The sequence below is a fragment of the Echiichthys vipera genome, assembly GCF_963691815.1.
Source record: "Echiichthys vipera genome assembly, chromosome: 1".
Taxonomy (NCBI): domain Eukaryota; kingdom Metazoa; phylum Chordata; class Actinopteri; order Perciformes; family Trachinidae; genus Echiichthys; species Echiichthys vipera.
The window spans coordinates 16,890,493-16,903,660 of record NC_139826.1 but is presented as its reverse complement, the minus strand read 5'-3'; the positions used below and the strand labels follow the sequence as shown (position 1 = coordinate 16,903,660).

Below are 13,168 nucleotides of genomic sequence, written 5' to 3'. Positions count from 1 at the left end.
GTGGGTTTTCAGTGTGGATTTGAAGTGAGGGAGTGTTATAATCATTGTGTTGCTTATAGGCTTCTTCTGTAGGCTACTTTTACTTTAATAGATTTTGTATGCAGGACTATACATTGGCGATTGAAGTCCGAAAAATCAGAAGTGGCCTCGCTTACTTTAAAAAATATGACTGGGCATTTATTTTGAAATGTTGACGTCATGACTGTTAGTGCTATGGTGATCTCATTGGTTTAGATCACAGTGCAGACTTATCGCAGTCATTTGTCGTCTTGTGGTTTTAACTGGCTTTAAAATGGGTTGTCTCTCACATTTAGAGGTGTGTCTTAACGATATTTAACGTCTAATAACTTTGGGCTATTTTTTTTAACCAAAAAATAAACAAACCTGCCCCGGAAGTTCTTCGTGCTCGTGCCACGTCAGAGCTACAAAATAATCTCCAGCGACGGCTCCAACTGTGTGTCTGTGCGGCTTTTTTCAGCACTTTCCTCTCCTCTCACCATGTTGCACCTGGGACTGAGTTTTTTACTGCTTCATGTGTTTGTGGTGTTCGGGACCGAGCTCACATTTGAGCTCCCCGACAACGAGAAACAATGTTTCTACGAGGAACTAGAGAAAGACGTCAAGTTTGAAATAGACTTCCAAGTAAGTGACCCTGAACGCCTCATCACTTCCACAAGTGTGTGTTTACAAAATGCTGCCAAAGTCATTCTTCTTTAGCTACTAGCTTATTTGAGTGGTTGCCTGTGTGTCACACATGCATAGTTTTAGTTCTGTTATAATTGTTTTAGTGAGGTGTCCATTTACCAACAATGAAAACCTCATTAATTCATTTACCTGTAGTTTTATACCACGCGTACATTTGAGAAAATGTCTTTTGTTAAAGGTTTCTTACCTAAAGTTGCCTCATTAACTGTTTTTCTGCTTAACCAGTGTGAGCCAGTTCAGCATTGCACAATCCATGTGACGACAAAACAGCATATGTTACAATGTTACAACCATTGTGGCATTCAAACAAGTTCTGTCATCCATCAGTTGTTGTTAAATGTGTGTGTGTTCTTTTTTTAGGTCATCTCAGGAGGAAACTATGATGTGGACTGCTTTGTCACCGATCCTCAAAACAATGTCTTGTATAATGAGAAGAAGAAGCAGTATGACAGCTTCTCTCACACCACGACCATGATGGGAGTGTACAAGGTCTGCTTTGGCAACGAGTTCTCCACTTTTACGCATAAAATGGTGTACCTGGAGTTCCGTCACGGAGATGAGAAACCTCTAATTCAGACCATGACTGGCAGTTCAGCTCTGACTCAGGTGAGTCTGAGGAACTTGGTTTACAACTGCACTTAAGAAGTGAGGGGCTCAAAATCTGTCTGCTGCAGTGGAAACCCTTTTTGCTGCTCCAGTGTGTCAGTGGGTACAAATGAACTGACACATAAAGTGTTCCGAGGAGGAGAAAAACACTCGTTTTGCTTTTAAGTACGGGCTCGGGTTTGTTTTTATTCTGCTGCCTTGCTGATCATTCTGTATTATGTGTTTCCTCTATTTGAAACACTTGGAAAGTCCTCCTGGTGGATGCACAAACACACAAAGAGACCATTAAAAATTTTAATTCACAATCAAGATACAAACCAGATCAAAGAGACGCTTCAGCAAAAACATAATTTGTTTTGTTTGTGTGTTACAGTTGTGTTTAGTAAGTTCGGTTAACTAATCAGCTGTTGTTGTGAAGGCAAGTGCAGCAAAACCTTTGCCCTTACATGGTTCATTTCAGAGCTGGGACAGTTTATATACAGTTCACTAGGTGGAGCCAGAGCTGTTCTCACTTGAGATAAGATAAATCTTTATTCATACTTAGGGAAATCGAGTTGCAATAAAGTGGGAAAAGTGCAAGAGGTCATGAGGAAATGTACTGGAAATACTATAGTAACCACGGCTGACTCTAGGGCTGGGCGATGCGGCCATAGGCAATTTCATATCTTGATAACAATATATATCATGATAAATAGTATGTTTTTGTCAATAAACAAATAATCTGTTTGAAATAACCACACGGTAAAGCCTATATTTGTCCTCCTGTGTAGTCTCACATAGCCAGACCTATCTCCACAGCGCTGTGGAGGATGGTTTGGTTACACCAGCTTATCATTCTGTGATAAGGGAAGAAACAATCCTGCTCGTTTGTATTTCTTTAATTCAATCACACTCGTCTTGGGCAGCACTAAGCTAATGGCACCTTGCAAAATAGATAACAGAGAGCGGTTGGGGAGAGACTACCTCCTGAGTCTTAATGTGCAGTCCTTAACCCACAGTACCTGAAACACCCAGGCGTGAGTGTGTTTCAACTTTTCACTAACTGCAATTATAAATGTCAGAAGTTTTCAGAAATATTGCCGTTTCCATGTTTGACATCAGTACATATTATCACATTACAGAATAAAACTCAGACTCCCCATATCAGCCCACATTCATAGTTCCCTATTAGTTTTAAATGGACTAACAATGCGGCACTGTACACAGAACAGTGTTGTGTATGTGTTCAATATTGGCCAATCATGTCCTGAGACTTGTGGGGGAAATGTGGGAAGTTGAAGTGGATCTGTCCAGGTCATTCCTGTGCTCTTGATTAAACTGTGTTGATCATTCTGCTTTCAGCTGGAGTCATCTTGTGTCTCCATTCACGAGATCCTGAAAGTGGTGGCTGACTCGCAGACATGGTACAGGCTAAGAGAGGCACACGACCGCACGAAAGCCGAACATCTCCTCGAGCGTGTGACCTACTGGTCCATCGGAGAAACCGTCCTGCTGTTTGTTATCGGCATCGGTCAGGTCATGTTGCTCAGAAGCTTCTTCAGTGAGAGGAAAGGTTCTGTAGCAGCCGCCACTTAAAACTCATATGTACCCTCAGAAAGACCGGTCGAATCTTGTCAATGTGAACACATAGGTGCTTCATGAGATTAGCACACATCTTGTAGTATTTTCAGGAAGCCTTTCGGTCAAAGGAATAGTTCGGGAAGTCTTTATTTTTTTTCTGCCTAAGTGTCACACAGTGTATGTGTCGTTCTTAACAAGCTCTATCAAAAAGAAACAACTTGTACTGTTGAAAATTAAGATTGACACCTTTCAACCTTGCACAGATTATTTATTATATTTTTATGGTACAACAAAAAGCAGGTATAGTTTACCGAGGAATTACACAGGACGTTGTGGCACATCAGTTATTTCCGAATGTTAGTTGTACTTGTTTTACAATGTGTATTATGTTTGTTATTACCTTAATTTATGTGCAAATAATTGTTGTTATGAGGTGTAAGAGCGCTGTCTCCCTCCTGTCCTTGTGTCTCTCATACAAAGTGCCTTAAGAAATCTTTTTTTTTTAAATTTTCCTACCAAGTTGGAGGTTTACTGTTTTATTTAGTTTGTTATATACAATCGCGTTGTTACTGATTGATTGGATTCTCATTTGTCATTCTTATGTTTTACAGTTGGGTTGGGTTAAAAGTCTGTGTTATTTCCTAAAGAGATATGTTTAATGGACTTTGTTAAGTGACCACTTTATGATGGCTTTTCTTTTTAACCACAAAAGTTTACACATGTAATGAATCTGTTAAAACTCTCAAAAGATTACAATAAAATTTGGTGGAAAGTTGTTGTGTGTGTGTGAAGATGCAAATCCAATTTCTTGTGTGTTGCGATGTCAAAGAAAAGTTGTTTCATGACTTAAATAGGAAACAGGTAGTTGTGCAGCCTTGGTGGATACAGTATCTTCTCTTACTATAGGAGAAGTTTTTAAAGTGCTTAACTTAGTGCCCTCTTAGTCACACATTTTACCATTACATAGCAAGAATAAAAATGATACAGTTTGGGCAAGAATGACATCAAATGGCTTTACCTGTTATCACGTGCAACTGCAAATCAATCCAAATTTAGGCCTGGTGCAGGTATCTGCATTTAATAAGAGCTCCCTTTTTTTAAAATAACTTTTATAATGACAACGTTTTAACTCTAATGGGTCTACGTCAGGTTCCTCAAAGGCTTTTGGGAGCTGTAATGCAGTGTACTCTGTACTCACTGCTTCTCACCCAAGGAAGATGTCTCTAGATATGATTGTCATTACTCTTCCATATACATTCACATTCCTCATATAAACCAGTGTGTGGCGGTGAATAGTAACTAAGCCCATTTACTCTAGTGCTGTAATTCAGTCCAGTTATGAGGTACTTGATGAGTATTTCCATTTTCTGCTACTTTTTACCTCAACTCCACTCAAATGTTGTTCTTCTTGCTACAATATTTTGACGATTTAAATTACTTATTACTTTGTAGAGTAATAATACAAAATATGAACAAATAAATGAGGTATTTTTATATATAAATATAAGACTTTATTAATCTCCAGGGGGAAAACACACATGCTACACAGCAATAATAAAGTACTTAAAATGAGCGCCACCATTACCAGCTGCAGCAACATTAAACATTAAACAACATCAGAGTGATTTACAATTTCTGTGAGATTAGCCCACTTATACTTTTGTACTTTAACTGACGTAACATTTGAATACATGCCTTTTATTTTTAATGGTATGTGTACACTGTTGCGTTGCTGCTTTTACCAATAAGTAAAATAACTGTAATGTGACAGAGTGAAAAAATAGCAAAGCTGCTGAGCAAAGGAAGGACTTTATTAACAATAACGTATTATAACATTACAAAAAAGTAAAAGTACAGGGAGTATTTTACAACGTGTACATGAATATACAGTTTACAATTTCAGTTCATAACAATAAATAACCAACTGAAATCATCTGGTGCCCATAGTGTTCCTCAAGCTATGAGAAGTCTTTAAAGCTTTTTTGTTTTTAAACACTTTACATTCAGAGTCATACAATGTCTGAAGTTCATCTCATCTCATCTCATCTTCATCCGCTTATCCGGGGTCGGGTCGCGGGGGCAGCAGCTTTAGCAGGGGACCCCAAACGTCCCTTTCCCGGGCCACATTCACCAGCTCTAACTGGGGGATCCCGAGGCGTTCCCAGGCCAGTGTGGAGATATAATCTCTCCACCTAGTCTTAGGTCTTCCCCGAGGCCTCCTCCCAGCTGGACGTGCCTGGAACACCTCCCTAGGTCTGAAGTTCACCATAACACAAATTTTTGCTGGGAAGAAATGATCAATTATTATTAATTATTATTATCAACGTCCTTGTTGTCCTACTCTACATTCAAAAATAAGACCATGCACTCTGTTATAGGGATCCATGAGTCTCCCAAGTTATTAAAAACTTGAACTTCAGCCCACCCTAAACTCTACTCAACTTCCCTCTGATTGGTCCGCAGGCGCCTTTGCCGGCCAATCAGAGTAAAGCGTGCTCTCCAAGCTGACGTGGTGGTGTTCATTACATCCGGCGTCACCAGTTTACCGGGCTCTACCCGGGCACTACCTGCCTGTCGTTCATTCATAAGACAAGAGGGTTACAGTCCATGTCCGGGTGCTAATAATCATTTCCTAGTAAACATGGCGGGTTACCTCAAAGCTCTGACGACCGTGTCGAGAAGTGCAGCCGCTGCTCTGTCGCAAAACCCCGCAGCGCTCTCACCTGCCGCCGCCGCCGCCACCGTCTGTCAACTCAGGCTGCAACACAGACACTGTAAGTCAGCCCGTCAAACCATAACAATGTGACTCTAAACGTATCACTGCAGAGCGAGGTTTATTACATGAGTGTGGTTTAACCTGGCGGTGTAACAAACAGTCCGGGCTGTCACAGTGGGAGTTGTATGAGTGAGGAATCAGAGGAAACCATCGTGGTGATTGGCACTTGGCCATCACTGAATCACACATACAAGATCCCGACAGCAGCAAAGACAGTCCGCAGGACAAAGCTCTATTTGTTTAGCACTAAATTACTTTAAAAGTAGGCTACATGTAAGGCATAAGAGAAAATTAAAACAATATAATACAAACAGGTGTATTAAAGTATTAAAATACTGAATAAAACGTGAAGAATGGAAGAGAAAATAGTTAGTAAGTTAGTTATAAATCTCTCAAGTGTTGATGTATTGAGCTTACAGCAAATACAAATACTGTGCCAACACAAAGTAGATTCAAGGGAGAGTTTTAGCAGGCTATGTATTGTGGAAATGTGTATGTACAAGAAATTAAATAACAAAAAATTTAAAACTTGGACAAGATACTAAGCATATTTTATGTTAAGGTTAAAACTGAAGTGAGGAGTGTAGATAAGGGGGCAACAGTGTCTATAGTAGTGAGTCATAGTAGCAGCTGGTGCCAGTCTGTCTTGGCATCTGAGTCCACGTGTGTGTCGGGTACAAAAAGGGCTTGACAGGTAATAACTGCTATCGGAGCCGTCATATAATCCCAAGGTCACAGTGTCTGGCATAGTATCACTCTCTCAGTAAGAAAGAGCCCTGCGTAACTAAGTAGTGAAAGGGCTATAAAAACAAATGCAGGTGTATTGTGAAATGCGTTTGTTCTGTGGTGGATCAGGCGGGTGTCACAGGTGAGGCGAGAACAGTGCAGGTAGAGGCTTGAAGTGAAGGTGTGAATTCAAGAATCAAGAAGTGTAACACAAGGAAAGGAGCCTCACAAACATTTCCAGTACCCCCCCCCCCCCCCCCCCCCCTGCAACTGTATACAACACTGTAAAACACTGAGAGTTAACGTCACTGTAAACCTTTCAGATGCCACAAAGCGCATCAAGGCGGAGCAGCCGGTGGTGGAGATGGACGGAGACGAGATGACTCGCATCATATGGGAGTTCATCAAAGAGAAGGTAAATCGAACAGAGTCGTAAAGGTTGACTGATAAGGATTTAGACTTTCACTGTGTGAAGAAACCGTAGACGCCGCTTGTGTTTGTGGTTTATTGTGCAGTTACCCTCATACAAACAAAGCATAAAACATCTTGTACGTGTACAGCTCATCCTGCCCAATGTGGATGTCGAGCTGAAGTACTTTGACCTGGGTCTGCCCTACCGTGACCAGACAGACGACCAGGTCACCATCGACTCTGCTCTGGCGACTCTGAAATACAGCGTTGCCATCAAGTGTGCCACCATCACCCCTGATGAGGCCCGAGTTGAGGGTATGTTTGGCTCATTGTGTGTAATTATATGCTAACTGTGCTTTCTGTTAGATTAATATGGGCTTTTGTTTAGTCTGATACTGAGTTTACAGGGGAAATATTCACAGATTACAGACATGGCACACGATAATCGGGCCTTCAAATGGCAAAAGCTTACAAAACATATCTTTTTTTTCCCCCCAGAGTTTAAGCTTAAGAAGATGTGGAAGAGTCCTAACGGAACCATCAGGAACATCTTGGGTGGCACCGTTTTCCGCGAGCCAATCCTTTGTAAAAACATTCCTCGGCTCGTCCCCGGCTGGACACAAGGCATAACAATCGGCAGACATGCTTTTGGCGATCAGGTAAGAAACGCAAACGCTTTGCTCTCTCTAAAGATGCATCCGGACGGACAGAGGAACATTCTCACAGCCCAGGTTTGATGTTTAATCTAACAGTACAAGGCCACAGACTTCGTTGTCGACCAGCCTGGCAAGTTCAAGATGGTGTTCGCTCCAGCCGATGGAAGCAAACAAAAGGAGTGGGAGGTGTATGACTTTCCTGCAGGGGGCTGTGGGATGGGAATGTACAACACTGATGAGGTAAGGAAGACTCTGTTTAAACCTTTAAAAACATTCAATTAAGATACAAACAAATGAATCTATATCTAAAGACGGTTACAGCTAAGTTGTTAGAGCAATATTTTTGGGGGGAGTGTGTTATTTAATGTTCTTTGATGTTATTTCTTCTGTTTAAAATCTGGACCTTCTAATAATACCGTCTTTGCACAGTCCATCAGTGGATTTGCTCACAGCTGCTTCCAGTATGCCATCCAGAAAAGGTGGCCTCTATACATGAGCACCAAGAACACCATCCTCAAGGCCTACGACGGCCGCTTCAAAGACATTTTCCAGGACATCTTCGAGAAGTAAGATACTGAACAAATGAGGATTCAGACATGATGCACTAGATTGTTTTATTACATTGCTCATGGAATAGACTCTTTAGAAGAGTTTGAGGCGCGGAAACCAGCAGTTTCATCCTGCAGTGTTCATTTTTTAGAACCTGACTCTCGCCAGATGATTTTCGTTCTGCCATGCTTCCGCCTACGAAATTCATCTGCCGAGAGTCTGGTTACAATTTTTATCCTTTGTGTGCAATTCAGTTCCATTCTGTTTTTGTTTTCAACTTTAAGCGTTATCATGTGTGCAGTATACTATAAATCTATGTTTTTATAACCTTTTATTTTTAGTCTGTCATTCTGCTGTTAAGGAAAGGCAAACATTTAAGGATTCTGTCTTTTTCAGGAAGTACAAGCCAGAGTTCGACAAGCTGAAGATCTGGTACGAGCACCGCCTTATTGACGACATGGTGGCCCAGGTCCTGAAGTCGTCTGGAGGATTCGTTTGGGCCTGCAAGAATTACGATGGAGACGTACAGTCCGACATTCTGGCTCAGGGTTAGTGCACTTAAATCTGATGCTGGGTCAGCATTTGTTGTATTTCCCTGTTTAGCGAAGGCTACACAGTCACAATGACACACAATGTACATCTCGTTGGTTTGTGTGTGGGCTTGTTTTTGTGAATTCCTATTGCCTGGTGATAGCAGGTTTGTCTGTGTGTGTTGTGTCCAGGTTTTGGTTCCCTTGGTCTCATGACATCAGTGCTAGTGTGCCCTGACGGAAAGACTATTGAGGCAGAGGCTGCTCACGGCACCGTCACCAGGCACTACCGTGAACACCAGAGGGTAAGAGCCACCAGGTCACACTGCTGGGACTGTTTTTTACTTTAGGACTCATTCAGGGCTGGGACTCAGTGTAAGGTTTTAGGTTAGATTTAGTTAAAGACGTGATTCTCCACTTCAGGGCGTTTTTACAACAAAAGTTTTTTTTCTGGTTGGACTCTCTTGGTGCGATTTGTTTGGGCAGGTGTGAACAAGTAATCACCCTTGGGTGTGGACAAGATCGACCGCACCAAGACCCTTCAGAAGAGGAACCCTGTAGCGGTTTGTTTGTGGTGGGAATGTGATCCAATCTCAACCTGACTCAAGTACCTGGTGTACTCAGCAAGTTTGAGCAAAACAGCTCCTGTAGCCACGTGTGCCCTGCAATCTGTGATGCAGCAGACATCACACAGACGATGGGGCTTAATAAAGGTGCAACAGCCCTACAACAAACAGGCGATGTGCATGGGGCTACCCAGACACATCTGACCAATAACCGGAGTGAATGTCCTCACATGGTTTGATGCATTTTGGTTTGTGTTTGTGTGAAAATATACCAAAACAAAGGAAGAAACACTCATCAACCGATTGGGACCGGAGCAGATAAACTATAGGTTTGAAAATGTACTTATATTGCAAACATTCTCTAACTGTTTGAAGGCAGGAGAGTGCAACCTGTCACAGCTGTAAACCGTTCACACGTTGTTCTCAGATTGATATAACGATCTAAGAAGTACATTTACATCAAAAAACAACCTCTTGTATGAACTGCTCCTATGTGTATTTCAGTTTGTGGGGTGAGCCTATGAAATGGACTACACAAGGAAATCAAACAAAGCCGTGATATTCTACAGATCAAAAATACAAGAATACAATACCTGACCAATACAGAAAGGAGGAAACCTAAATATATTCTTTTGCAATTTAGTCACAGTGTATTGTTGTACAGTTTGCTGGTATACGACCTGCGTTTTCCTATGCCTATATTGTAGAGTTTAGGCGCACTAATGCGTCTGTCTGCTCCTTTTTGTTTCCTTTTTTGTTCTTTGATGAAATCAGATTTTTCTGTTAATGTTAGATCTTTGGTTTTATCTGATCAAATCAAATCAAAGAGAATTGCATTGCAATACTAGAACAAGGATTACCAAAAAAGTGTTTATGTAAATGATTTATTGTATTTTTATTGCTTTATCTGTATTTAAGTGTTAACAGTGTCAATGCAATTCCACTCAGTTTGAGCTTAGTGTAAAAAGGAACATGATAAAATGTGTAATTTTGTTTAAGTTGGTTAAGAAAACTCTGCTAATATGTCGTCACTATGACTGTTGTTGAATTTCAGGACCAAATTGTACTGAATTGCAGTTTACAGGTGTTTCAGTGTAGAAACTATTAAATAGTGTGTTGGTAGGTTGTCTAAAATCAATTTTGTTAGGTGGGATATTTTTCCCTTCCCCACAGATAACAGGTTTAATGTGATCAACATTAGCCTATATCATTTTGTAACTACACTCACCATTTTACCCTTTTCTTTCATTTAGGAAATATGTTCCATAAAGCCGTGGTAGAAGAGGTAGAGCTACTAATGTCTCAATCCAGAGTAGCATCACTGGACCTGAATGCAAAGCACCCACAAGACATTTCAAAGTTTCTGTAACTAACCCAAACTGTATCCTTTGTGAATAGGGAAGACCAACCAGCACCAACCCCATCGCGAGCATCTTTGCTTGGACGAGAGGACTGGAGCACAGAGGCAAACTGGACGGAAATACGGATTTGATAAGGTACGCTATCTGTCATGTACTCAAGTTACATACAGTATGTTCTGTGTTGGGCTCATTACTCATAAATGTAATACATTACTCGTTACTTGTTACTCATTTCAAAAGTAGTTTTATTACTTTACTCAACGAGAAAAGTAATTTGTTACACTACTTGTTGTATTTATTTCTGTTACTCCTAAAAAAATCCTTGATCCTGTCCTGTTTGTCCTGAAAATGAAGCGTTATGGTCCATGAACAAGTTAAAGTGCTGTCTGTATGCTGAGTGTATTCTTTGTCCAGATAGCTTGCACTTGATTTTTTACCTTCTGTCACCTGTGACCGGTATTTTCTCCAGGATCTGTCTAAATGTTTTATGGAGGGGTAACTGGAATATTATTATTATTATTATTATTATTATTATTATTGTTACACTACTCGTTACCGGGAAAAGTAATATTACAGTAACTTGTTTCTGCCCAACACTGCATATGTTTATGTACAATCTTACAGCATAATCATTTTCCACTCTGCATTGTTTTTTCCAGGTTTTGCCAAACGTTAGAACAAGTCTGCGTGACAACTGTGGAAAACGGGGTGATGACCAAGGACCTTGCAGGCTGCATCCACGGCTTGGCCAAGTGAGTTTCCATTTTTTTTTTTTTAGATCCCTTAGTAAGGCTAAGTGTGTGTTATGTGTGTGTGGTCTGTTTTGGGTTTTTTTTAAGCAAACTTTCTCAACGAGGACACATTTTATAATGTATTCCTAATTTAACCCCTGCACTGTGATCTTGCAGCTGCAGACTGAATGAACATTATGTCAACACATTGGACTTCCTGGATGCTATCAAGACCAACTTGGACAAAGCTCTGGGAAATTAAACAGCAATCTGAAGACACTTGCCAACGTAGAGAGACAAACCCCGTTTTTAGCTCGTTTGTATGAAACGCTTGAAGGAAACAAAACCAAAAATAAATGTTTATTTGTATAGCTAAACTGACACATAACTGTGTTCCTCTGCCTTTTCTGTTGCCGACGGCCAAGTTTTGTATTGCACAATTAAGTAATTGTGATGTATGAATTATTATTATTGCTAATGTTAACTTATAATAATGGCCATTTCAAAGAGATTTCAGGGGAATAGAATGTACAAACAAGGACACGTTTTGCACTATCAGCATGAATATTAAAAAGCAACAGTGATAATCACTAACAAAGTGTACGGAGTTGCCTTCTTCTGCTTGGTTGTCATTTAGTTTTTATCTTCAGTCTCTACACTGTTCAGTGCTGCAGGGCAGGGCCCTCTTTTGGGCGTGATTAGAGAGACTTCCAAATCTCTCTATACTATAAGGTAAGCCACCAGTTTGACTAGTTAGGCAAATGAAGGAGTTTTAATTAAATTTCAGAAGCATTGTTGTTTCAGGTTATCAAAATCTAGAAAGACGATTAAGGATTTTACAAAGTGTTTGAGATGTCAGAATAGCACAGGGAAGTATCTGTGTGATCAGTGTCGAGTGTGGCAGTGGTAACTACTGAGCCCTCTGGAGGAGCTTCAAGAATGATTCAATGAGACAGCAGTGGTTCCCAAACTTGGGGGTGCGGCGAGGGTATATATAATTGATACATGGTTCTGCACTGATAGCAAAGCATTGACAAGTTTGAAAAGAGAAATGCCAGGTACACATAAAGTAGACGATAAATCTACACCAAACGCCACAACTACCAAAACAAAGACAAGAAAATATGACAAGGAGTATCTCGCCCTTGGCTTCACCAGTAAAACTGGGTAATGGAGGTGGGAGTGGGGCTTGGAAATATTTTTTGTTTTTTCCAGAAAAGGTTTGGGAAACACTGAGTTCAGGAATGCAAAGTAGTGCCTAACTGAAGCCTCGGTGACCTCACTAGGTTGAACCAGTGTTACATTTAAAACTCCTCCAGAGGGCGCTATAGTTTCCCTCACAGAGGCTCCAGTCAACTGGTAAACCCACATGCTGAACTCTAAAAGTAAATGCGACCCACGTGCAATTTCATTACACATTTTAATTTCATGCACTTGCACATACGAGCCTCTGTCCAGTAGTGCGTTCATGCACTGCTGTGTGCCCTGTGTTCAGTAGGTGTCATGTGCATCCTCCGGTGTGTGACAGTGAGTGGTATTTGCACCAGCAGGGGGCCAGACCTGATGGGAGTTGTGGCAGAGCTCTTTGCTGTAGTGACGACTACAGTATAACACCAGCAGATGTCGACATGGTCACAGTCAGACAGCCATGCACTGGGCTGTGAATGAAAGCTTAATTATAGTTCTCTAAAATATGCATCGCTTTACACTGCTTTAGACTGAAATCGATCCTGGACTAAACTAAACTGCACCTGTTTGGCATTAAATTATCTCAGTTAACAACTTTTGAGTAACTGAAGTAGACCAAAGCAAGACGTGTCTTTAGGAAGTATATGTGAATAGGATCTCATCAGTACTGGCTTGTGATCCAATTAAAAGGCAACTGGCAACACTGACAGAGCAACCGTTTGTCTGATAACGTGTTTTTCTTGCTGCTCATTCTCAATCTAGTGTTTAGCACCCAAAAGTCTTGACAGAGGTTAACTTTACAA

General features: G+C 40.8%; 2 protein-coding genes across 2 annotated transcripts; both read left to right on the top strand.

The window, feature by feature from the left end:
• The first annotated feature begins 324 nt into the window (after window positions 1-324).
• Window positions 325-3,646, top strand: tmed3 (transmembrane p24 trafficking protein 3). The gene is made up of 3 exons (XM_083917249.1): window positions 325-642; window positions 1,066-1,311; window positions 2,653-3,646. Exons 1-3 carry the CDS (start codon window positions 499-501, stop codon window positions 2,884-2,886), a joined length of 624 nt encoding a protein of 207 aa, XP_083773375.1. The 5' UTR covers window positions 325-498; the 3' UTR covers window positions 2,887-3,646.
• A 1,783-nt stretch (window positions 3,647-5,429) lies between these two features.
• Window positions 5,430-11,508, top strand: LOC310948407 (isocitrate dehydrogenase [NADP], mitochondrial-like). The gene is made up of 11 exons (XM_083915526.1): window positions 5,430-5,645; window positions 6,697-6,788; window positions 6,934-7,099; window positions 7,283-7,443; window positions 7,537-7,680; window positions 7,870-8,006; window positions 8,386-8,537; window positions 8,712-8,824; window positions 10,484-10,581; window positions 11,106-11,198; window positions 11,355-11,508. The coding sequence occupies exons 1-11, from the start codon at window positions 5,513-5,515 to the stop codon at window positions 11,437-11,439; spliced, it is 1,374 nt and encodes a 457-aa protein (XP_083771652.1). The 5' UTR covers window positions 5,430-5,512; the 3' UTR covers window positions 11,440-11,508.
• Window positions 11,509-13,168: the final 1,660 nt, after the last annotated feature.

Coding starts and splice junctions, on each gene's coding strand:
- tmed3 (XM_083917249.1), top strand. CDS start 499: ATGTTGCACCTGGGACTGAGTTTTTTACTGCTTCATGTGTTTGTGGTG. Junction 643..1,065: donor AGTTTGAAATAGACTTCCAA/GTAAGTGACCCT, acceptor TTCTTTTTTTAG/GTCATCTCAGGAGGAAACTA. Junction 1,312..2,652: donor GCAGTTCAGCTCTGACTCAG/GTGAGTCTGAGG, acceptor TTCTGCTTTCAG/CTGGAGTCATCTTGTGTCTC.
- LOC310948407 (XM_083915526.1), top strand. CDS start 5,513: ATGGCGGGTTACCTCAAAGCTCTGACGACCGTGTCGAGAAGTGCAGCC. Junction 8,007..8,385: donor TTCCAGGACATCTTCGAGAA/GTAAGATACTGA, acceptor TGTCTTTTTCAG/GAAGTACAAGCCAGAGTTCG. Junction 10,582..11,105: donor GGAAATACGGATTTGATAAG/GTACGCTATCTG, acceptor TGTTTTTTCCAG/GTTTTGCCAAACGTTAGAAC.